Genomic DNA, 25,871 nt, shown 5'->3' with positions numbered 1-25,871 from the left:
GCTCCCCTTCCACTTAGCCTACAACCAGTCTTGAATCCAAGAACATCTCCACTATCTTCCCTCCTAACTTTTGAACCATAATCATTCCTACCAATAGAGCTTCGTACTTGGCTTCATTATTCGTAGTTGAGAAATTTATTCTCAAAGATTTCTCAATAACGATCTTTTCCGAAGATATCACAACTAATCCCACTCTTGATCCTCTTTGATTGGCCGTGCCACCCACGTACACTTTTCATGACCAAGGTTCCTTCAGGGAGATCATGCCAATTGATTTTTCATCCATGCCTGACCCTTTAGTATTTTCTTCTAACAAGGGCTCAGCGAACTCAACCACCAGGTCAGCGAGGACCTCGCCTTTTACAGAGGTGCGTGACATATACTTGATATCAAAAGTCCCTAGCATTGTACCCCACTTGGCAATCCTTCCTGTGTAATCAACACTCCGAAATAAAGACCTAAGCAGAAGTTAAGTCAAAACCACCACTGTGTGTGATTGGAAGTAATGGGGAAGCTTACGTGTGGCGTGCACCACTGCTAAAATAGCTTTTTCTAATGGTAAGTAACGAACCTCAACTTCATGCAATGATTTACTTACGTAATAAACTAGTCTCTGTACACCACTGTCAACCCGTATTAATACCAAACTAACAGCATGTGAAGCCACAGCAATATAAGCAAACAAAACCTCGTCCTCCTCGGGCTTGGACACAACAGGTGGCCAAGAAAGGTATTCTTTAAGCTGCTGAAAAGCTAAAGCACACTCTTCTATCCAGTCGAATCCCTTCCACTTATGTAACAACTGGAAGAAAGGCCTAAATCTATTCGTGTACCAAGAGATGAATCGGTTTAAGGCAGCAGTCATTCCTGTCAATTTCTGAACTTCTTTAGGATTCCGAGGTGGCTACAAGCTGTTTATTTCCTTAACCTGATCAAGATTGACCTCGATTCCATGATGAGTGACCATATACCCCAGAAATTTTCCTGATCCCACGCCAAAGGAGCATTTGGAAGCATTAAGGCGTAGCTTGTGTTTCCTTAGTATCTTAAAGATGCTCTCAAGGTCCTCCACGTACTCGGACACCACCTTACTTTTCACCACCATGTCATCTATGTAAACCTCAATGCTTTTATCTAGTTGTGGCTCAAACATCCTGGTCATCATCCTTTGATAAGTAGCCCTTACGTTCTTTAAACCAAAAGGTATCACTTTGTAGTGGTAATTTCCTGTAGGAGTGACAAAAGCTGTTTTTTCCTGACCATCCAGGGCCAGGGGTATTTAATGATATCCTTGGAAGGCATCCAGAAAACTCATCCGAGGATGCCCTATAATGGCATCCACCAATTGATCTATACGAGGCATTGGGAAAGGGTCTTTGGGATAGGGTTTGTTCAAATCTGTGAAGTCTACACAAACTCGTCATTTCCCATTCTTCCTTTTCACTACTACTGTATTAGCCAACCATTCAGGATAAAGGACTTCCTTGATAGCGCCTACCTATTTGAGTTTGATTACTTCCACTTTAACGGCATCAGAATGTTCTTTAGACGAACGTCGAGGTGGCTGCTTTTTAGGGAGGACCGCCGAGTTAACATTTAAATGATGATAAATGAAATTTGGATTTACCCCGGGAGCTTCATAAGCATTCCATGTGAACACATCGATATTCTTTTTCAAAAATATGGCCAGCTCTTCCTTCTCCTGAGGAGGCAACTGGGCTTCAACCTGAAAGAATTTTTCTGGATCATCGTCAATAATAATTTCCTCCAGCTTCTTACACGTGGGGCCTTCTAACGCTATCTCTAAAGGCATGACCGGGATCCTTGATTGCTATGAGCCCCCCTTAGCAGAGGCCGATAATTCAGCCTTAGGTTGATGCATAATTGCAGCCGCCATACACACCTAGCCATGGATTAGCTCCTAATCAGTTCTTCAATCTGGTCTCCCGATGGGTATTTCACCTTCAAATGCAGAGTTGAGGCAACAACTCCCAGGGCATGAAGCCAAGGTCTTGTCACAATGGCTGTGTAGGGAAAATTGGCATCTACCACAAGAAAATCCACTTCCACCACCTCTGAACCTGCTTGCACAAGTAATCTAATCTGACCCTTTAGAATGACAAATTTACCATCAAAGCTTATTAATGGTGAATCATAAGCTGTCAAGTCTTCTGGTTTCAAATTCAATCCTTTGTATAAGTCAGGGTATATAATCTTTGCACCACTACCCTAGCCTACCATCACCCTCTTCACATCATACCCACCTATCCTGAGCTTGACCACCAAGGCATCATCATGTGGCTGCATGGTCCCAATCTTATCTTCTTTCGAAAAACCCAATGCCAGTGGGATATTCATTTTGGCCCTCTTCGGCCCAAAATTAGAGTCCTCGGCAAGTGTTCGTGCTATAGACATCACTCTGGAGGGACGAGAATCGATCCTTCCAGCAGCAGCAAAAATGACATTAATTGTGCTCAAATGAGGCCTTGAGGAAGTGTTTTCTTGTGTTCCCGACCCTGTCTGATCTCCTTGCCCGTTGGGCCAATACAAAAATTTTTTTAATCTTCCATCCCTGACTAATTGCTCCAAATGATTCCAGAGAGTCCTGCAATCCTCAGTATTATGTCCTCGCTCCTGGTGGTACTAACAATGAAGACTCTAATTGCGCCTCATAGGGTCCCCTGCCAACTTGTTTGGCCATTTGAAGTAGGGCTCATCCTTAATCTTTTCCAATACTTGATGAACCAGTTCTCAGAACACCGTGTTGACCACCCGAAGAACCGTAGATCCAGATTGCCTAGAAAACTCTCTTCAGGGTCTATTATTGTTGCATTTGTCCAACTTGAAATCCCTCATCTCTTGAAGGATAACCTTCGTTTTCCCCTTTTCCTACTGTTGATTCTCCTCAACCTGCTTGTACTCGTCAATACGGTCCATAAGCTAGCGCACACTCCTTACAGGCTTTTTGGTCAATGATTTTCTCAAATCATGTCCGACAGGTAGGCCGACCTTGAAAGTCCTTATTGCTACATCGTCAAAGTCTCCGTCAATCTCATTAAACATCTCCCAATATCTGTTTGAGTACGTTTTAAGGGTTTCCCCTTCCCACATAGTCATAGACAGCAATGAATTTAAAGGCCGAGAAACTCTACTACTTGTAATAAAGCGAGATCCAAACACCCGGGTAAGCTATTTAGAGGAATCAATAGAACCTGCCCTCAGACCGTTAAACCATCTCATCACCACAAGTCCCAAGCTAGATGGGAAAATCTTGCACATCAACACCTCATTTCTAGAGTGCACAGCCATCCTCTAGTTGAATTGGCTAACATGTTCCATAGGGTCTATTCAGCCACTGTAAATGGTGAACGTTGGCTAAGTAAATCGCTAAGGAAGTTTCCCTCATTCAGTTCTACGTGTGAAGGGCGACCTGGAAATCTGATTCAACGCTCTACTCATAGCATCATTTCCCAGTGCTCTGCAAGATGAATTCTTACTTCTGCGGCCATGAGGGTTGTCCTCCTCACATGAGAAAGACTCACTAGGGGGAGTCCTTGATCTAGGCCTGTAACTGCTGTATCCACCATCATCAGGAGAAGGGTCAAAAAAAGAAGGAGTTCGCCTCCGTCGTTCGTGGCGAGCTTCCTCTTCAAAGGATCAATCTCCAACTGCATGGCTCTAGCATTTTCCTTATGAGAGACTCGACTCCCACCTCGTGACTGACTCTTGCTAGTGTAGGTGGTATGTATACTGCCCTCCTAGTCCCTATCCCTTTCAAGATTCAAAAAGAGATCTTGATGTTGGGACCCCATCAATTCCGCTTGGTGCAGACTTGAGCCTACCATCACGTTCAACTTACGAAACACCAAGATTCCCCACAGATGGCGCCAATTGTAAGGTCGCAATTTACACCTTCAACCCAAAACAAGATGGGTGTAGGCCCAAATAGCCCAATACAATAAATTTATAAAGAGTAGGCTCTAAATCTAAGTTTTAATGAGTTGAGTTAATGATGACAATGGGCTAAAATTACAATGGGATGAAGATGGAACAGTTCATATATTGAGATTTGTCCTCAGACTGGAGCTGAGGAGATTGATTCTTATATTTCTCTCTTCTAAAGACAAATTACAAATATTGTTCTTGAGTCTACAGTATTTTTCTTTCTTCATTTTTCCCGATCCCTTTTCTCTCATGGAGGGTCTTTTATCTTATATAGACACTTTCAAATAATCCTGGCCTTCCACCTGTTCATTGCGCAGATCATTCCCCATCTTCCAGTCTTATCTAGTATCTTCTTCATGTTCCTGAGAGATGCAGCGTCCAAGGCAACACTATTCAAAGGTCTTCTCCACATAAATGTGGCTAGAAGGTTTGGTGGGATGCATTAAATGTGATGGCAGTATCTAGCTTTTCAATCCCATCAATGCCATCTCCCTTCCTAAAGGCCCTTTCTGCACAGTAGAGCCTTCTTTGATAGCGCATTGATGACGTGATCATAAAATCCAAGGACATGGCCTCGGCCCAGCAACTGTCCTTCTCAGCTAGGCGTGACACATGATGTGATCACCTTACTCAGAATTCTCATACCCCACAATTACAATATCTGATGGTATACTTTTTACAAACCATCTATATAAAAAATTACAAGCTAAGAAAATAATGTCCAATTAAATTAGGGGGCCAAAAAGCTTACTACAATTGCGATATGAAGTGAAGGAATGTAGAAATTATAGAGTGATACTTGCAAGAAAATAAAGAAAGAACAAAAAAAAAAAAAACATAATCAGATAATCATAAATATCTTCTAAAAAAATATAATCCTAAATAAAAACAAAAGAACAATAATAATAAAAAATAACAAAATTAATATATAGTGACTACTACAGTTTTTTATGCTAAATATTAAATATAACTTACAATACTTGTAGTTCATAATAAAATTGAAAGAAACTCAAATAAAGGATTTATGAAGAAACATTTTTAATAATAATAATAATATTAGTTCTAGCAAAAATAATCACATACAATAATTAGTATTAACTATAATATAACCATATATAATATTTACAATATATTAGCGTATAATATTTATAAAGCATATAATTAATTTTTATACCAACTAAACTTTAAAGAAAAAGAAACACAAATGTACGATTTATTGTACTAAATAAGAATAATAATAATAATAATAATAATAATACACATACATATCTTTATTATAAACCAGCAAACATATTATGCAATATATTTTTTCCAAGTAATAGATGTAATAATTGATAACAACAATGTAAAATTGATTATAAAAAGATCACAATAATGCAATTTATTACAATTTTTGTGGTCATATACTAATTGCAGCGACACGATTTTTAGACTAAGCCCAAAATGTAAGGGATCTTGGCCTAGTGAACCCAGTACAATAAATTTGTAGAGAGTGGGTCAAAGAGCTAGGTTTTAGTGCATGGATAACAGTTAATATGGTTTTGGATGATGAGCCAACAAGAATTGAACCTGATTTGTGTGAGAAAGTTTGTCCTCGACACAGTCCAAAGAGCTCTGTTCTAGTATATATTAGATGACAATGGTTACAAGAGTTGTTGAGATTGCTCTCCCCCCCCCCCCTCTTTTCTCTTCTCCTTTTTTAATTATATAGTTCATTTTCGATGATCTTAATCCTACACTTGTTGATCTTTTGAGCCACCACTTGAGTGCTTGTCCCATCAGACACCCTTTCTAGCCTTCTGTGAGTTGTGGTTGCCGAGGTAACACTATTCAGTGGTCTTTTCCACATAAATGCGGTCAGAAAGTTAGCTGCAAAATATTCAATGTGATGTAGCAACTTTCCCTCAAATATTTTTGAGTCCTTATCCTTCTTGTACGTTCATGATGCTCGTCCCTATCATTAGAACTTCCTAGAAGGTCACTTTGATCATTAGGATTTATACTCGATCTGCATTTAGTTTATTCGAGGAGATATTCCTCCTCGGACTCGGACTACTCACGATCTCGGCCAAAACCCCACGCTCTCGACCAAAGCCCAAGGCCCCACAATAGCCCCTCAAAACTCCATTTTTTTCCTCTCATCCAAGGAAAAAAGTTGAGTTTTGAATTCTTAAGAGTTAATTCTGCTTTGATCCTTTGATTTACACCCGGGGGAGTGCTGTTTCACGCGCCCCATATTTGTACTGTAAATTGCTCCTTTCAGAGCTACCAATCTGAGGATTTGGTTATAATCTTAGGTCTGTCTTAACACTTAGTGAGAAACAAATAGATATCATGGAATGTTAATTCCCCAAAGTATGTGGTCCGAGGAGCCATGCATTACTAAGGTTTCATTTGAACACTTTGAAAGTTGTCATGGAGTGTTAACTTTCCCACATTATCTGGTCCAAGGACCGAGGCATGATCGAGCTATAGTTTAAACACTTTGAAGAGAGATGTCATGGAGTGTTAACTTTCCCACATTATCTGGTCCAAGGACCGAGGCATGATCAAGCTATAGTTTAAACACTTTGAAGAGAGATGTCATAGAGTATTAACTTTCCCACATCATCTGGTCCGAGGACCAACGCATGATTGAGTTATAATTTAAACACTTTCAGAGTTGTTATGGAGTGTTAACTTTCCCACATCATCTGGTCCGAGAACCGACGCATGATTGAGTTATAGTTTAAACACTTTGAGAGAGATGTCATGGAGTGTTAACTTTCCCACATCATCTGGCCCGAGGACCGAGGCATGATTGAGTTATAGTTTAAACACTTTGAGAGAGATGTCATAGAGTGTTAACTTTCCCACATCATCTGGTCCAAGGACCAAGGTATGATTGAGTTATAGTTTAAACACTTTGAGAGTTGTTATGGAGTGTTAACTTTTCCACATCATCTGGTCCGAGGACCAAGGCATGATTGAGTTATAGTTTGAACACTTTGAGAGTTGTTATGGAGTGTTAACTTTTCCACATCATTTGGTCCGAGGACCGAGGTATGATTGAGTTATAGTTTAAACACTTCCAAAGTTGCTAGTGTATGTTAATTTTCCCAAAGCAGGAGGTCTGAGGACCCGGCATAGCTAAGATTTTGTTTAACCACTTCAAAAGATGTCAGTGTGTGTTAATTTTCCCAAAGTAGGAAATCTAAGGACCCGGCATAGTTAAGGTTCTGTTTAACCACTTCTAAAGATGCTAGTGTGTGTTAATTTCCCCAAAACAGGAGGTCTTAGAACCCAGCATAGCTAAGATTCTATTTAACCACTTCTAAATATGACAATGTGTGTTAATTTTCCCAAAGCAGGAGGTCTGAGGACCTGGCATAGCTAAGGTTCTGTTTAACTACTTCAAAAGATGTCAGTGTGTGTTAATTTCCCTAAAGTAGAAGGTTTGAGGACCCGATATAGCTAAAGTTCTATTTAACCATTTCAAAAGATTAAAAGATATCAATATATACCTTCAAGAACTAGCCCCGCCGCCGAGCCCCTTTGAATTGCTCATGTGTTACTGCCACTTCCTCTAGTGGAGGTTCAGCGAACTCAACCACCAGATTCACGAGGACCTAGCCCTTGACAGAGGTACGAGGCACGTACTTGATGTCAAAAGCCCCTAAAACTGTGCCCCATTCAGCAATCCTCCCCGTATAATCCACACTTCATAGTATAGACTTGAGCGGAAGCTAAGTTAGGACAACAACTGTGTGTGCCTCATGCAGTGACTTGCTCACATAGTAATCTGGCCACCATAATCGCTTTCCCCAGGGACTCCTGCTAATGGGGGCCTGATCCTACCATATTTAACCATTGCACTCACTATCACACAAGCTCTTCCCATAGACGACACCAATTGTAGGACCACGATTTTCAGACCAAGCCCAAAATGTAAGGGATCTTAGCCTAGTGAACCCAGTACAATAAATTTGTAGAAAGTGGGTCAAAGAGCTAAGTTTTAGTACATGGATAACAGTTAATATGGTTTTGGATGATGAGCCAACAAGAATTGAACTCAATTTGTGCGAGAAAGTTTGTCCTCGGCACAGTCCAAAGAGCTCTGTTCTAGTATATATTGGATGACAATGGTTACAGGAGTTATTGATATTGCTCCCCCCCCCCCCTTTCTCTTCTCCTTTTTTAATTATATAGCTCCTTTTAGATGATCTTAATCCTACACTTGTTGATCTTTTAAGCCACCACTTGAGTACTTGTCCCATCAGACACCCTTTCTAGCTTTCTGTGAGTTGTGGTTGCCGAAGTAGCACTGTTCAGGGTCTGTTCTACATAAATGCAGTCAGAAAGTTAGCTGTAGGACATTCAATGTGGTGTAGCAGCTTTCCCTCAGATATTTTTGAGTCCTTATCCTTCTTGTATGTTCATGATGCTCGTCCCTATCATTAGAACTTCCTAGAAGGTCACTTTGATCATTAGGATCTATACCCGATCTATGTTTAGTTTATCTGAGGAGATATTCCTCCTCGGACTCGGACTACTCATGATCTCAGCCAAAACCCCACGCTCTTGACCGAAACCCAAGGCCCCACACTAATAATAACAATAAATAATATTAAATAATTTCAAAATTAACAAAACATATACATAAATTTAATTAGAGAATTGAAGATGTTTACCACAATTGTGATACCAACTGAAAGAATGAGAATTATAAAGTGATACTTGCAACAACAACAAAAAACACAATCAAATAATAATAAATAAACACAAAATAACAACAATACTGAAAATGCTTGTAGTCTTAACCATAAAAAATTCATTAATCTAAAATTTGAACAACAACAACAACAATAATCATAATCATAATCATAGGCATACAATGTATTAGCTTCTAATATTTACAAAGCATATCTTTATACAATAATAATAAATCTATTAATTTCTAGAGCTGTAAGTTAATAAGTAAAGCAAAAAAAAACTTATATTAACTCAAAACTTACAATCCTTAGTTGTGCCACAATTTTTTTTTCCTTCTATTTCGGCAATACCATTGCTACAATTTTTTTTTCCTTCTATTTTGGCAGTGCTATTGCCACAAATCAATTTGCCACTTTTTTTTTTTCATTCTATTTCAGCAATGCCATTGCCACAAATCAATTTGTCACTTTTTTTTTTCCTCCTATTTCGACAATGCCATTGCCACAAATCAATTGCCACCATTTTTTTTTCCTTCTATTTCAGTAATATCATTCCACAAATCAATTGCCACAATTTTTTTTCCCTTCTATTTCGTTAGTGTCATGGCCACAAATCAATCTATGAACTTTTTTTTAGAATAAAAATCAATGTACTCAGTGTACTTTAATCTATCATTATTTGTTTCATAGAGTACTTTTACAATACGAAATGAAAGAACATGACATATACATAAATTAAACTGCTTTGGTAAAAAAAAAGTACTGAAGAATAAGAATATGTGTACTATATTTTTTTTTATTCAAACAACTCTCTCTCTCCTCCAATTTTCAGCAAATCAATTGCAACAATTTTTTTCCCTTCTATTTCTACAATGCCATTACCACAATTTGTTTTTTCCTCCCATTTTTGGCAACTTGGTTGCCACAATTCATATTTTCTCTCTCCTCCATTTCCTACAATTTCGGCAACTTGGTTGCCACAATTGATAAACCATTCGGGCACTCCCCCTAGCATGCATAGGGCACTTCACGGGCAGAGCTTGGGTAGGACAAGAATTTCGATAACCAATTTGCCGAAATTCAATTTTTCTCTCTCCCAAGTCACATCACTTATCTTTCACTGTCTCATACTTTTTCTTGCAATTTTGGCAACGCCGTTGCCGAAATTCAATCTCTTTCCTCATTTTTCCAAATAACTTTGAACAGTACCTATAACACCAATAAACTTTATTTTTTGCAATAGTTAGCAAAAAGACTCGAAAATGGGGGCAAAGGGATTTTGGTGGAGTTTAGGTATTTTCTCTCCGAGCTCACCAAAATCCCATTTCTCAAATTTTGAGAGATTTTAGGAGAAAATAGGGAAGGAAAGGGGTTTTAAGAAAACACCAAAATTACCCATTTCATGGTGCGTTAACATTACTTGTTGCTACAATTTGTTTGTTGAATCAAGTAGTTGATTTTTTTTTTTTAAACTAAATGGTGGCTTTCACCTCTAATACATACATACATACATATATATATATATAAAGTATAATGGAAAAGTGATTTTTTAATTGCAAAAAAAATCTTTTTTATATATTAGGTAATAGTTGCATGAGAGTAAATAGTACAAACTACATTTTCTTTCCTCACATTTTTTATCAACCAAACAAATGAGTTTTCTACCCTCAAGTTTTTCATCTCCGTAACCAAATATCATGAGAGAAAACTATAATCTCTTCAATCCTCTCATTTTTCCATCTCCTCTCTTTTTTCTATTCTTTTTTTTTTTTTTCTATCACCCAACCAAACAGACCCTAAATCATTTTTCTTAGATATAATTATACTTACTAGACATTTAAATAAAATAAACCATTAAAATTATATCACAGAATGATAGCCATAAGAAATTAAACACGTCTATTTCAAGAATATAACTGTAAAATTTTTAGGGGCTTTTTTGAATCTAAAATGAAAGACTCTAACAGTTGGGGTGGGGGTGTTAGGGGGGGAGATCACTTTTCGAAATTCCATTGCTCAATAGGCCAAATGCTCAGGGTTTATAACCACTATTGTATAGCAAAGGAATTCTAGAACCATTAGAAGACCCTTAGAAAACTCTAATTCATATTAGGCACAAAATTTAGCAGAAAATTGAAATAAGTGCCAAAATTTGAAGAAAAAATTGAGGAAATTACATAAATTAATACTAAATATGGATGGTAGGACAAATCTTATCTGACTCTTATTTTGAAAATTACAAGAAATGATAGAATTCTCAGTTCTATCATGGGTCTCAAACTTGTTTGACTTATGATAAGTCCCTCTATTTAAAAGAAAATTTGAACGGTTTATTAGTTGCTATCCCAAACATAAAATATTAGAATGTCTGGAACCATCTAGACCCCTTATTTCTAGAAGAAATTTTTAATTGTAGAAGTCATATTAAAAAGAAAAAAGTACACTTAATTAGGAATATATACTATTTAAATCTTAGGGTAATTACACTCCCCTCCCTAGAGGTTTCCTTTTGTTTATATTAGTAACAAAATATTATAAATTTATTTAAAATTTTGTTTACCAAAGTTTAACCATAATTAGTAAAAACATAATTGTTAACTTCAAAATAATAATGCAAAGTTTATCAAGTACCAAAATACTTGCAACAATAAATCTCTCCCTAAACCATTGAAAAAAAGAAAAAAAAATCATAGTAAATATTTTAATTAAAAATCCAAATCAATGAATTTTAATTATAAAATAAAAGATAATTTTGAAAATCTACCCTTTCTTAGTACATAACATTTTAACACCAATTTAACAAGGTTTAATCAAATGAACATAAGGGTGAAAGTATTCTTTCCCTTAAGATTTAGGTGGAGTAGGAATGTGCATAGGTCGGATTGAGAAATTTTTTTCAACCTAACCCACCATGGTGGGTTAAAAAAAATCAAACTCAACCCAACCCATTATAGGGGTCTAACCCAACCTACATGGATCGGGTTGAACCCATGAGTTGGACAGATTTTTTTTTTTAATTACTACTACTATTATTATTAAATTGAGCATCAGAACAACACCAACACAAATAAAAGCAAATTTATAACCAAATAATCATGAACATAATATCAAACAAACACAAACTATGGATTGAGTTTTATTTCAAAAGAGAGGTAAAAAAGTAAATGACAAAATTATATAATATGTTTTTTAAAATTTAAAATTATATTAAATATAGGTGGGTCGGGTCGAGTCGAGTTAGACGGATTTATAAATCTCATGTCCCAAACTCAACCTGATGCACTATTAAAAAAAAAAATTATGACCCAACTCTGTATTGAGTCGGGTCAATTTTACCCTTAAGGTGGAACATTCTTTTCACCGAAGCACCAGTCAATTTTTAGTGTAGGCAAATATTAGACTTAAATCTTTTATTCAACTATCAAAAACTTTATTACTTATGTTAATTTTTTTTTTTTACGAATAACAAGAATATATATATATATATGTACGTGTGAGTGACTTTATTCCTCGTATTTGTTTTTATTGTTTTTGACTTTTTTCAATATCGTTTCCGTGGAAAATAACGGGGGAATCGGCCATGCGTTTCATCCCAGTTGGTGTGGTCATCGACCACCAAGTACACTACTCAAATAAATCTTAAAAAAAACAAAACAAAAAACAAAAAGAGTTACTCAGCGAATATTCTTTACGCGCAACAATTAGGGTTAAAGAGTTCTCTTTTGAGCCGTCTATATAACTCTCTTTCTCCCTTTCTCTCTCTTATCATATCGTCAAATCTCTCTCCTCTCTTAACACCTTAGAGCTACAACACAAAACCTCAAGAGACAAAAATGGAGCAGACCTTTATCATGATCAAGCCTGATGGTGTCCAGAGAGGCCTGGTATGTTGTCTTTCTTTTTGTTTTTGGGTTAAAAGATTTGTTTTTTGGTTTTTTGATAGTGTGTATATGGATCTGGGGTTTGGCTGGTGGGAAAGTGCAGATAAGAGAAGGGAAAATTTTGGGTTTGCTTTTTTGGTATGTAATCTGAATTGGGTTGTGGGTTTTTACTTGGTTTTTGAAGTGTTGATGGTGTTTGTAGATCTAGTGTTTGGTCCCTGAGAAAAGGGGATGAGCTTAAATAGTTAAACCTTAATGTGAAATTTAAATAGTTTTGGTTGGTTTACATTGGATATTTTTTGGAAGCGAAGTATTTAACTTGTTATTTAAATGTAGTTCAATAATTTAAGGCAATTATTTGTGTTTCAGGTTGGTGAGATTATTAGCAGGTTTGAGAAGAAGGGTTTCTCTTTGAAAGGTACTACCTTTTTTACTGTTGATCTTATAATATCAACTGTGACTGTTATGGTTTGGCTTTAGTATGTGCTAGGAAGCCTTATATATATATATATATATATATTTATTTATTTATTTATTTGTGTGTGTGTTTTTTCTAATATATAAATCGATAATGTCTGTCTGAGACTCTGGGTTCTCAGTTTCATGTATCATATTTGGCCTACTCTTTGACAGATCAATATTAAGAACAAAACTAGAACAATTTCTAGTCTACATGCATAGACTTCCATTGTGATTAGGCAAAGGAATATTTAGAAGGCATATGTCTATGAGTTTTATAAGAATGTCTTCTCATGATTTATACACATACTGATCTGTAAGCTTCACACCCACCCACTTGTCCTTATACCTTTTATCTGACCATCCAAACCATTTTTATGGGGGGAAGAAATTGTCATTTCAGCCAAGGCTCATGTGTTTATCTTGCCCAAGTTTTATTGAACTCCGACTTAATATTAAAATTCTTTTACTCATTGCTAGTTGAATACATGTGAATTGTGTTTAGGTTTGAAGCTCATCACTGTGGACCGACCTTTTGCTGAGAAGCACTATGCTGATCTGTCTGCAAAGCCCTTTTTCAGTGGATTGGTTGATTACATCATTTCTGGTCCTGTTGTTGCTATGATTTGGGAAGGTAAGAATGTTGTGTTAACTGGCCGAAAGATTATTGGAGCCACAAACCCCTCAGAATCTGCTCCAGGAACCATCCGTGGTGATTTTGCTGTTGAAATTGGCAGGTAACAAAATTTTTCCGCCTAACTATTTTTCCCTCTTGTAGCATACTGCACTATTTGTACTCTTAACCTCTAGGTTATTTTGTTGATAAGTCGAAGGTATATCATTTAGGTCATTGGTTTGTTTATGTGGTTAATGGATTTGTCGAAGCTTGGGTTGTTAGCTTGTATAAATGAGCTAGCAAATATCGTCTTGAATGCAATTTGTCTACTAATTCTCACTTTTGCATCACAGCTAAATGTTTGGCATTCTACTTTCTTTTGATAATCTCCTGGAGCTGTTGCTTAAAGTTTTGAAACTGAATTGTTATGCAGGAGTGTAGAGTGAAAAATGTTGATTATATTGTAACCTTGGATTAGTGCTACCTGAGGACTGAACAATATCTGATGTAGAAGTTACTTTCTGTTTTACAGGAATGTCATTCACGGAAGTGATTCAGTTGAGAGTGCAAGGAAAGAAATTGCACTGTGGTTCCCTGATGGCCCTGTTAACTGGGAGAGCAGCCTTCACCACTGGGTCTACGAGTAAATGCTTGATTGAGTCGCTGTTTGATGCTTAGCTTCCTCCGCATATTTATTGTTATGAGTCTTATGAGTACAACTTGATAAGCTAGTTATGAAATTTTGACTTTCATGTCATGTCTTTTCCCTTTGAACTTGAGATGTGCTTATCATTTGCACTTTTATTGCAGTGGTGATTATTAAGTTTAAGTTTGGTTGTGCACTGAGTTATTTTAGATATTTTGTTTTTAGTTTGGATGATAGGCCATCAATCATGATGCGGTTCTGATTTGATATGGTAATTTATGTTTGGGGATCATTTTTGGTCGGGGCACTTGAATTTGTAACAGTTAAATACTTGGCTGCATTGACATTGAATCAAACAGCGGTTATTTGCACCCAAAAAAAAAAAAAAAACAGCAGTTATTATTTGGTGTATAACGGTATAACTGCCTAGCTCGTGATGCAGTAACAATAAGATCAGATTGTGGACAGGCCAACAGTCCTGCATGTAGAAGATTAGCACAACTTCTAGAAGACCAAAAAATTGGACGAGTGAATTTTTCTATAGCTTACACAGTATTGTTGATTGTTCTATTGATTAATAGAAATGTTGCAACTTATTTCAACTTGTTTGGTCCATTGCTTGTTCGTCAAGGAGATTTGGGGAATGCCAACATTGAGGTTGAGGTTTCGGCCTCCGAACCAAAAATGAATGTTCCTTACTTGTGACTTGTAAGTGGGCGAAAATGTGCGAGTATGAGAGCAAATGCCTTTGATTCTTTCCAACATTTGCTGCTAATTATGTAGGACCACAAGTCAGGTAAAATTTTGAGAAATGATATGTTTATAATATTTTTATAACAAATTCTAAGCGGTAGATTGTTACTGGTTGTTATTGTTGGGTTTAAAAAGTAATCTCAGAGCTAAATTCAAATTTGAACCAATAATAACTAACCACTTGTGATTTGTTGTGAAAATGTTATAAAAATATTGTGAATGTAGCACTACTCAAAACTTTTAAGGTCCAAGTAACAGCATAAATAAGTAAAAGTGGGAGAGAAGAAGTTAGCGCGTCATTATGGAACGTAAAAGACTAGTTGAACCTATTTTTTATTATCGGTGTGTTGGGCTTAAAGAAATATATTGGACAAAAATACAAGGGAACGTTACATTTTTCCATCTTTAACAATCACTCCAATTACACTTATTCAATGTTCCCTAACATCTATTTTGGTGCTAGTATGAAGAAATTTAGTATTGAAAGACTAATATACTCCTCCCTCCAAAATAGATAATTGAGGGGTAAATTGCTCTTTCAATGCTAAATCATGTTAAAAGTTAATAGCAAAACAAACGTCAATGAGATCAAGTGCAATGTATATTTAGAATTGGAGGTCGAAATTCAAGACGATAGTTTAGGATAGAAAAATGTAATTTATCCAAAATATGACTACATCTAGAAGTTGTTTGAAAAAATATATATATATACTTGACAAAAATACAACTATTGCCAAAAAAGAAGTGTGGAGGCCAAAAACAACCACTAAGAGAAAAGTGATATAAAAAATGACTTAGCACAATTATTTTATAAAGAGAATGGGCAAATATTTCACATTTGGGAGATCTAAACAGCAATTGAAAGATAAGGACCAAAAAAAGCTTTTATAGATACAGAAATGGGATTTTTATGGTACAAGAGATAGGAATAAAGACAAAACTTTTACACATATTGTTCTATTACAATTTTCTCTCTCTTATTCTTCTCTAAGCTTTCTCACTAAACTTTTTTGAATCCCCCCTCCTATTGCACCTCTCCTCCTTTTTATAGTCATTTTTCCCTATCCTCTCTCCCCAGCTAGCCTATTCCCAGCTGAATTTGGGGGATACTTGTCCCATCCCCCCTTTGTTATGTCATTCTTTGATCATGAAATAGGACTTTTAAAGAGTGTTTTCACTGTGAAGCTAATCAATTAGCATTTAATGTAGTAGAGATTAGGTGTAGAACTTCATTAATGCGGAGGTAACTGTTTTAGTGGTGTTTATCCCTTCTTTGCGCTTCCGGAGTGGTTTAATGAAAGGTGGTACCTCGATTCATAAGGGAATTGGTTACCCGTGGTCCTTTCGTCATCCGTCATAAGGAGTATTCAGTTTATTATCTCAGTAATTGTAGTCTGTCCGGCCCTTCGTGAAAATGATATCAGAATGTTCCCTTCTATCTATCAAATCACTTAATCCTTATCCGTGTCTTTGGGCTTGGCCTACCCTTCTAAAAATGATCTTACTGGACTTTTGGTTCTCGACCTAGGCTCATATTCATCCCCCACAAGAAGCATAACTCTAAAAGATATATACAGCTACATAAATTGCTTAATTTTATTTTCTTTATATATATATATATATGCTAAACTATTCCACTCTGTCTATGACACCTCAAAACCCCATGGCTCAATCGTATAATAGATTGACACCTCAAAACCCAATGGCCAATGGTATAATAGATTGAACGTAAGACCTTTGAATTTACATCACGGCATACCCCTAAAAAGCCCACCGCCTGGTCACTCCCATGGGCTGCTAAGTACATTGGAACTCTACAACCGTCTAAGGGGGAAAGTTTGAGAGCACCTTGGGCAGTGTATTCATCCCAAAAAAAACCAAAAACAAAACAAAACTTGGGCAGCGTAAGTAAATTGAATCACTTATCAAAGTTCCAAATCGCAACTCTGAAAAAACTACAAATAGACCTCATTATTTCATACTTGATTAAACCACCCCGGTCGTTCATGCTATGAAATAACAACCCCATATTATAAATGTAAATTATGAGAGAACAGAAGAAACTCCAGTTTCGTCAACTGTACACAACGTCTTAACAATAATTTAACTGCCTTGTTAAAGTTCCTTGCGGTTTGGAACAGCATTTATCCAATAAAATCTTCAGAAAAACATTTTATACCCAAACCAAACCCCACGCTGGTACCATGCCTACATTTTGAATTTGCAGTAGTGTGAGAGAAATGCTATGCTCTTTGCCTAAAAAAAATTAACTGCAGTAATTAAACCAGCTGATTGAAATCATACTTCGTAGTTGTCTCAGCCTTACAAACTACAAGAAACCCTCTTTTTTGAGAAATCAAAAGGTAACACTCTCTTGTGAGCAAGCAGTATTAAAATGAGGAGCACCGTATCATATACAAACACCATCTAGCTAAAAAAAAAGTGTCTCCAGTGACGACATGAATTATGCTGTTACAAGCCATCGTGTTAAAATCTAGGAGTTATACTATCGGGTAAGAAGGCCATATGACGGCAAGTCTTCCAGCCGTGTGATGTCTTCAAGCAACTCAAGCAACTCTTTTTCCAGCTGACGCCGTGTGGATTTCATCACCGTCTGTAAAGAAAAACAATATAAGAGAACACAATTCATCAAAGACAAATTACAAACAATCAAAGAGCAGCCAGGAAAACAGCCATTGCTGCTAATAAACACAGCATCTGTGAATCCAAGAACAATTTCTCCAATAATTATGATTCAAGCTATTTCTGTTAAGCAAGAGGACAAGTGGACAACCGTAGATACTATTATGAGGTTTTCTATTAATCTGTTCATCGATGACAGTCTACAAAGGACTCATTGTAACTTAAAATGTTCTTGACATCACTACAAGGAAATCTCAGGTTGAAGAATACATACATTGAAATCCATATATGATGCACGCATATTAAGCCATTGTTGATCCATTAGCTTGAACGTGATGCAATAGAGAAGATCAAATGCCGATTCATTTTCTGTCATGCAAAAAACATCATAAGAGAAGATCAAATGCCAATTCATTTTGTCATGCAAAAAAAAAATTATGATGTTTGAAGATAAATACTTGCAATAGAAAATGACATCAACTTAATGAAAGAACCAGATAATTCTTAACATAGATCCTCAGATTGAGAATATGAATTGGCAACAAGGATACTTCCACAATATTTCTATACAACTTTCATAAACAACAATGTAACACAATGCAGTAGTTCAAACTAAGAGCCAACACAAAATTACCTGCAAGAAACTTCAAAAAATTTGCTCCCACAAGTGTCCGCGGTTTGACTGTACAATTAAATTCACTGTTATCTGATGAAAAGCATCAAATTTATGACCATACTATTTTTCACACATCAAATTCCAATTCAAATTAATTGACTTGAAAGAGACAAGAAAACCATTTGCCTTTCGAATCTGGCATTTTCAGCTAGCAGCATACTCTAGGATACAATTATTTCAAAAATTAACACACATAAGCACAATTTGGATATGCCAGAAGGATCTATTTGACATGGTATATAATATCCATAATTTTTGCTCCTGGGCATGATCATAAACTGCTTAGCCCATCAGGAGTGAATGCATTACCTAGCAATTGGTTCTGGCAGGTGAGTTTTACTAGCTAGAGGCGAGTCCAAAGGGCTCTTCTAGTTTTCTAAAAAAAATTACCATTCCTCTCAGGAATGGTGGATAATCCTCATAAGAATCTAAACATGAAATGAACACAAAATGTTACTAACCTGATTCCAGATCAAGCATCTGTATAAGCATGAATGTGATATTCACACCAGCTACAGCAAATGGGTATTCCCACACTGACCTATCACCTTCCTGCTTTCGGAGAAGATCTTGGAAGGATTTCTACATTAAAAGGTTCGATAAGTTCTTAAATTAACAAAATGAAAACAAGAGCTGCATATAAGAAAGGCCAAAGTTAAAACTTGCTGAAATTAACCTTCTAAAAATTGTTTGCAGAGTGGCACAACTTTTACAGAAATAAGAACAAGTTCATCAAAGACAGACACACATGTATTACAAAAAAGTTGCACCTAGCGCACAAAGCTCCCACTTTTGCAAGGTCTAGCCTTCTAGGAGAGATTATGGTAGGCAGCCCTACCTCAAATTTCTTTGGAAACTGATTCTCAGACACGCAGGTATTACACATTAAAAATGAATGTGCTTACTACGGTCATGCAAACTTGCACACAAAGTGTCCCATTTTAACACATGTATATTGAAATGATTGATATCTTACTAGTAATTGCTAATTTCATAGAGAGTTATCCAAATCAACATTCCACGCCTTAACATTAGAATCAAAATATAAAAATATACACGGGTAGAAAAACCAAAAACAGAGGCATTCACAAAGGCACCACTTCACCATCCTTGAACAAAAAATTGGTAGAAGGCCCTAGGAGCACAAAGAAAATACTGGTCAAATAATCACAATGTCCAAAGATTATGAACTATTTGATACTACCAGTGATTCATGACATTTCCACGTTATAAGGGAAAACCACAGTAGTAGTGATTGTAACATAAGACAAGCATCTAGCCAAATAGGGCCAAATTTTCTAGAGAAACAGTCAGATAATTTTTTTTTTTTTTTTTAAATGACCATTAGTTCTCCCATTCCCTCCAATGTAAAACGAAGCTATCAATGATAAATTTCATTAGTGCCCCTCCCATTTTATATAATAAGGCTTTTAAACAAATTGCTAGTAAAAAAACATCTATTTGTCAGCATTCAAGAATATTTAAAGAAAAGGAGTAGAAAACAAGATAAGAAACAGATTATACCGGAAAATTCTTCGCAAAGAACAACAAATTCTCCAATGATATGAAACCACCACCCCTACCAGATATCCAAATTCCATTAATTAGAGATATTAAGGTTAATAATACAAAAAAACCCAAAATAAAAACAGGAATTATCAATAAATGTGTGATGGATATAATGAATGAAATTTTATCTACCTAAAATCTGTTGATGGATCCTTGCCTTGCCAGCCCATATCTTTCCACTGTTCAGATATTAAACCACGAAGTTCCTCTTCAGGAAAGGCAGCATTCCATAAAGCCCTTAAAGCTTCCTAAAACAAAGAATCACATAAAATATTAGAAGAGCCTTCACAATTCCAAGATTGTTGGAATGTACTGGTGTTCCATGTAAATTTGATGAATTTTTCTCTGAATGTACAGAAATGCACATATATCAAACTAATAAACTTAAGGAAATTGCTTACATATAGGAACTCTTCCAAATTAAGCTCGCATATATACAATGAATATAATTGGAAATTAAACCTACTTCCAGAAAGTTAACCAAATCTTTAGACAAAATGATACCTGGTGCTCAGGGATTGAACTATCATAGGCAATATCTATACGGCTCTGTAGCCTCTGCAAGCATTCCTCCTGACATCACCAATGTCAATGAAATTTTGTGAACTTTCATGGAAGTAGTACTGATCAATATAAACCATAAGGGTAGATTAAGAATGGTAGTTTAAGAAGACAAGTTTGCAAGCTTTAACATGTCCTAGTTTAATGATAGAAATAAGATGAAACTGCAACAAATTAAAAGCATGTAAAAATTGGTGCCAAATTGAAACAGTGCTTGACCAACATTGAAAACAATGATCCACCAGAATCATGGTGGCAAATATAGCAGGAAGCAATATTCTATACTCACAGTAGATATGGTTTCTAGTCCCAAGAGAGCTGACAGGTCACAGTGCCATTTCAAGTCATTTTTCAATGACAGTATCAGTTTCCTAAGACAGCTACCTTTTACCTTTGGAAGTATGAGCTTTCAATAAACTGCATAGGCAACAAATCTTTTCCTAGATATGCAGGCCAAATGAATTAAGATAACTGCCATAATATAATTTGGGAAGCACAAAAAAAAAATTTATTTTTATTTAATTTTGGAAGTCAATTTTTTTTTTATTGGTCAGTTAGAGTTTTATTTTTTTATTAGGTTAATACTTTTTTATTTAATTTCCCTGTGCTGAGGTTATTTTGTAATTCAATAATTGGGATCTCCCAAATCAATTGGAATTAGGGTTTTCTATGTCAACTAGAGTTACGGTTGAATCAGAGTCTACGTAAGTATGGTATTGTCCTCCTAAGGAGACAAATTAAAATTTGATTGATGAATAAAATTTCTCTTGAAATCTTTCCAATGGTCTAGTGCTGACTGCACCCAACCCTAGGTGCTAAATCCTAGAGGTTTTGTTCTCTCTTGCTAGGTGCTGACTCCTAGATTGCATATATTTTCCTGACCTTAAATTTTATTACTACATCATTTTGGTTTTGTCCTACATCATAATTTTTTTTGAAATTCTATATACAAGATAACACTGATTTCAGGCACTTGGAATACAAATCCCATTACATTTCCACATGGACACATTGTAAGTGCTGCACTAAGGAGTAGAGCTGGACAATTTGAGGAGATGGTGGGCAAAAGGAGTAATAAATCTGAACTCAGCAGCAAGTTTGACCTATGTATTCTTTTGGATCCCCAATTGATTTTGTTGGAGCAATTCAAGTTGAATTACAGTTTGATTGTTAGTGTAATATCATATAACTATGCCAAGACCAATCCGATGTTATATGCTTATAGTATACACCTTTTCGAAAAGACTTGTGACACTTCAGAATTAGAGCAGTCACATAAAAGGGCTTTCACAGTGATGATTGAAAAGAGAAGAGTCTTGTATAATTGATTATATCCAGAAAGAAAAATTAGTGAATACAAATATAAGACAAAGTTTCCAATTTACATCGACCAATGACAGGTTTCCATGTCAACCTAGGACATTCCAGACCAAACACTCACCTTCCAAAGGCATTTAAAAACAGAATTTGAGACAAAGTCATCTTTTGGTTTGTCAAAAATGATCCATCCACAATGAAACAATGAAAATGGATGTAGGTTAGTGTGGTAATACATACAAGCTATTGTTCATCAGAGACAAGCAGAAAACAAGAATGTATGGGATAAATCACTATATGACATTAAAGTCTTCAATTTAGTAATGAACCAAATCAGAATGACCCTTCAATTACATGTCACCTAAACAAACATGGAAGAAATTAAGGGCTTAAGGCCCATGACAATCTGTAAAGATTAAAAGTGCGAGATTTCACAAACTCAAATGGGCATCCAGAACCCTTAGATTAGTTTGTGAAAGCTCCATGCAAGTTAGACTGCCTACAAATATGAACCCTACGCCAATTTCCATCAACCAAATGAAAAATAAGACCATAATTATTGGACAGGCCGACACAACAATCTGATTATTAAATTCAAACAGAGATACCAAGAATGAATAGTGAAGACCAATAAAAATGATCTGTGGGAAATCATTGAAAACAAATCAGAAGGAAGTGTCAAACAAAGAGAGTGAGAGGGGTTAGATGCCCTCTCACAATGCAATTGAGACTAAGACTACAATGTTTAAAACAAACCACTACTTCATTATGCATCCATCAAATGTGATTGTGAGAACATGGAAGTTATAAAAATCATTAGAGAACGTGGATAGTCACCCACTAAATTTCCTTCTTCGTAAAAGCTAGAGACTTAGAACTGACAGGTTACCCAAAGAGCATAAGAAAGGAACTGATGCCGTTGTGCTTAACAAAAGCCAATTAATCAAATCTCAAGATTTTTACCTGGGCAGGGGTTAAATCAAATGAGGGGCGAGCATCGTTTTCTCTTCTCTGTGCGCACACACAAGAAAGACCTCTTCCAAGCCATGCTGCCGACCCTGCTACAACTTCAGCTGTAAAAAGGTAAAACCCCCACCAATGAAAATCACCTTTCTAAATATTAAGCTGCAAAGTTTTATTTTCGGATCTTACATTTGACCACCCACTAATGAAAAAATCAACTTTCTAAATATTCAGTTGCAAAGCTATATTATCCAAATGTACATTATGACAGAATTAACTACATCTACAAACTTCTTCTTTTGTCATCGGTAAAACCAAAGCACACTGAACTGAAGACTGTTCACCGTCGACAGATTTTTTGCAAAGTACGCCTTTAACAACAAATAAGGGCTGTTAGTTGATTTATAAACTACAATATCAAGGCAAAATCAAATCACATCAAGTCGTAAATGCAGGACACACCCCCCATAAATCACCATTTACACAGAGTCAAAAAACACATTTACTGTAATCAATCAATTGAACAAAACTCGTAACTATACGAAACTTATCACGCAAAACTATTGCAATTTTTAAATTCGTTTGGCTGATTCAAAACTACAGCTATTCCAATCTAACATCAATGAACTAGAGTAACAACTAAACAACAGTGTTTTCGTCGCGATTATGAGCTTCACAGACAGTAAATTTCACAGTAATACAGTAAAAAAAAAAATCATACAAAATCAGAAACCAAAAAAATATATATATATTCATCACAAAAATTCACGCACCACAGCAAGCTAGAATATCAGAAAACATCAAGTCAGCGTAGAACTTCAGTTAATACTCAGTGCTATGCATCCATTACTCACTTCCAATTCACAGATCTAAACCTCAAAGAAGAAAAAGCGATTCAGAGAGAGAGAGAGAGAGAGAGTTTTCTAGAGAGAGAGAAAGAGAGACGAGGTAAATTCTAAAGAGAGAAAGTTCGAGATAGTGAGCAAACAAAAAAAAAATACCAGAAGTTGAATGACATGTATTGCCTCGCTCCAGACCTTGTGAAATCCTCCTCACGGCTACAAATGACCCTCCTCTATCATCCATATTTACAGCCAATGCCACTACACAGTGACTTTCTTCTTCATCACCAACAAAACCCTAGCCAATCTCTTCCTCACCAATCTGAAACCGAACTCCAATCCAAAAAAACCAAATCCTCTCTCTCTCTCTCTCTCTCTCACTCACTCACTCAACCAAAAAAAATAAAAACAAATCCAAACACTGCCGCAACGAAAAACCGCGAGCGGTTGATACAATACAGAATAATGCGGCTCGGAAAACGAACCGGAAATCGCAGATTCCAGTGAGCAAGAACGAGAAATTCTACCAACTCCGGCGGATTCCGGCGAAACGAAGCGAGAAATGGATCGGAACGGAGCCGAGACCGGAAAACGGTGCCGTTTCTTGGAAGAACGAGAGCGATTCTTGAGGAAATAGTGTAAGGAAAATCGAAATCTTTCGGAGAAAGGAAAATGGCCGCAGAAAAAAGTGTAGTGAGTGCGGGGTTAAAAGCTAGGGTTCGCTCAAGATCTGAGACTCGAACACCATGAGAGAGTCAGTTTCAGAGTCACACTTTGCATTTACACATAGCGCTCTCTCTCTCTCTCTCTCTCTCTCTCGCTCGCTCGCTCTCGCTGTGTGTGTTTGTATGAGCATGAGGAGAACTTTTTTATTTTGGAGAGGAAATCGGAGATTAAAAACTATTAAAACGCACTTTAGAATCTTAATTCTTATAGCCTTTTTTTTTTATGGTAGTTTTTTTTTTTTTACTGTGTTTTTATATATATATATATTTATATTGTTTGGGAAAATATAACGGAATGGTTTGGAAATGATGGTGTGCATGTGTGGGCTTTATGGGGACGGTGGCTTTGAACTGAAAAAAAGTTGAAAAGCGGGAAGTGAGGCTTTTTACCACGGGTAACGGATTCAGGGGTGTTTTGGTAACTTTTTTTTTTCTTTTGAGATAAAAAATAGAATGGTAACCTTTTTTGTTTTTTTTTTTTTTTGAGAAGAAGTACTTGAAACTTTATTTATTGGTTAGAAAAACATCGTGAAGGTGTGGAAGAAAATCCTCAATCATGTTTAACTAAACTGTGAGCTGCAAAATTGTCTAATTTGTGGGTTTGTAAAAAACAAATATGCTTAAAAGCCTCTAAAGATGGTTTTACTTATCAATAAGATGATCAAAGGAAGCTAGGGATCTTTCGGCACTCTTCAAAGCATTTATAACCACTTCATAATCTCCTTCTAAATAGAATGGTAACCTGATGTTAAGAGTATTTGAATCAGCTTGTATATAAAAAAAGATCTGTCTATTTTAGTATAAGAGCTGACTTTTTCTGTTTTATAGACTTACTTATCAAGACACCAATTTTATATTATATTTTATTAAAATATCAATTTTTTAAAATTGTTTATCTATCTTTACACGCAACAATTATCATTTACTCTCTTCTTTTATCCTCACAAAACATAAAGAGAAAATACAAATACTAACGACAAAATGGATAGTGACAATGTCAAAGCCTACTTTTTCTGTTTTACAGACTTACTTTTCAAAACACCAATTTTACACTATATTTTATTAAAATGTTGATTTTATATATTTTTTTTAATTGTTGATCTATTTTCACACACAACAATTATCATCCACTCCCTTCCTTTATTCTCGCAAAACATAAAGAGAAAATACAAAAATTAAGAGTCTACTTTTTCTATTTTACAAATTCACTTTTTAAGACACTCTTGACTCTACCTTAAATTATCTATTACATTACATTTTTTTATAAATATTAATTTTTCTTGATTTTCTTATTGTTTATTTTTCTTTACACACAACAATTGTTATCCACTCTATTCATTTATCCTCGTGATACCTAAAGAGATGATAAAAAAAAAACTAAATGCAAAAATGAATTGTGATAATGTAAGAGCCTACTTTAGCATAAGAGCCTACATTTTATATTTTATAGACTCACTTTTTAAGACACACTACCTCATATTATCTATTTTACACAAAATTTTATTAAAATATCAATTTTTCTTGATTTTTTAAATTGTTTCTCTTTTCGCACACAACAAATATCATCCACTCTATTCCTTTATC

At 35.8% G+C, this 25,871-nt stretch overlaps 3 protein-coding genes across 6 annotated transcripts; 1 reads left to right on the top strand and 2 right to left on the bottom strand.

Moving 5' to 3' along the window:
• Window positions 1-1,914: 1,914 nt before the first annotated feature.
• Window positions 1,915-2,358, bottom strand: LOC142616698 (uncharacterized). The gene is made up of 2 exons (XM_075789498.1): window positions 2,239-2,358; window positions 1,915-2,109 (listed from the first exon to the last, which is right to left on the bottom strand). Exons 1-2 carry the CDS (start codon window positions 2,356-2,358, stop codon window positions 1,915-1,917), a joined length of 315 nt encoding a protein of 104 aa, XP_075645613.1.
• A 9,928-nt stretch (window positions 2,359-12,286) lies between these two features.
• On the top strand, window positions 12,287-14,421 carry LOC142615659 (nucleoside diphosphate kinase 1). The gene is made up of 4 exons (XM_075788399.1): window positions 12,287-12,520; window positions 12,887-12,935; window positions 13,482-13,713; window positions 14,125-14,421. The coding sequence occupies exons 1-4, from the start codon at window positions 12,470-12,472 to the stop codon at window positions 14,237-14,239; spliced, it is 447 nt and encodes a 148-aa protein (XP_075644514.1). The 5' UTR covers window positions 12,287-12,469; the 3' UTR covers window positions 14,240-14,421.
• A 2,821-nt stretch (window positions 14,422-17,242) lies between these two features.
• Window positions 17,243-24,462, bottom strand: LOC142617150 (uncharacterized). Of its 4 annotated transcripts, none has more exons than XM_075789866.1 (10): window positions 23,722-23,852; window positions 23,494-23,589; window positions 22,721-22,830; window positions 20,384-20,452; window positions 20,012-20,127; window positions 19,835-19,889; window positions 18,772-18,892; window positions 18,269-18,340; window positions 17,909-18,003; window positions 17,243-17,605 (listed from the first exon to the last, which is right to left on the bottom strand). In XM_075789866.1, exons 2-10 carry the CDS (start codon window positions 23,519-23,521, stop codon window positions 17,498-17,500), a joined length of 774 nt encoding a protein of 257 aa, XP_075645981.1. In that variant the 5' UTR covers window positions 23,522-23,589; window positions 23,722-23,852; the 3' UTR covers window positions 17,243-17,497. The 4 variants fall into 4 exon arrangements, with proteins under 4 accessions (XP_075645981.1, XP_075645982.1, XP_075645979.1 ...); XM_075789867.1 differs by having other exon boundaries at window positions 18,269-18,316; XM_075789864.1 differs by lacking the exon at window positions 23,494-23,589 and having other exon boundaries at window positions 23,722-24,462.
• Window positions 24,463-25,871: the final 1,409 nt, after the last annotated feature.

Source organism: Castanea sativa, chromosome 11 (genome assembly GCF_040712315.1).
Source record: "Castanea sativa cultivar Marrone di Chiusa Pesio chromosome 11, ASM4071231v1".
NCBI lineage: Eukaryota > Viridiplantae > Streptophyta > Magnoliopsida > Fagales > Fagaceae > Castanea > Castanea sativa.
The sequence above is the reverse complement of the archived record's forward strand: the minus strand, read 5'-3'. Positions and strand labels throughout refer to the sequence as shown.

Bases quoted from the DNA above. Each gene is read 5' to 3' on its own strand.
- LOC142616698 (XM_075789498.1), bottom strand. From the start codon at position 2,358: ATGAATATCCCACTGGCATTGGGTTTTTCGAAAGAAGATAAGATTGGG. The intron at 2,110-2,238 runs GTAGGCTAGGGT...GTCATTCTAAAG, and splicing joins ATGATGTGAAGAGGGTGATG to GGTCAGATTAGATTACTTGT.
- LOC142615659 (XM_075788399.1), top strand. From the start codon at position 12,470: ATGGAGCAGACCTTTATCATGATCAAGCCTGATGGTGTCCAGAGAGGC. The intron at 12,936-13,481 runs GTACTACCTTTT...AATTGTGTTTAG, and splicing joins GAAGGGTTTCTCTTTGAAAG to GTTTGAAGCTCATCACTGTG. The intron at 13,714-14,124 runs GTAACAAAATTT...TCTGTTTTACAG, and splicing joins TTTGCTGTTGAAATTGGCAG to GAATGTCATTCACGGAAGTG.
- LOC142617150 (XM_075789864.1), bottom strand. From the start codon at position 23,806: ATGGATGATAGAGGAGGGTCATTTGTAGCCGTGAGGAGGATTTCACAA. The intron at 22,831-23,721 runs GTATTTTTTTTT...ACCTTTTTACAG, and splicing joins TACATGTCATTCAACTTCTG to CTGAAGTTGTAGCAGGGTCG. The intron at 18,341-18,771 runs GTTAGTAACATT...GCTTTTCATCAG, and splicing joins GATGCTTGATCTGGAATCAG to ATAACAGTGAATTTAATTGT.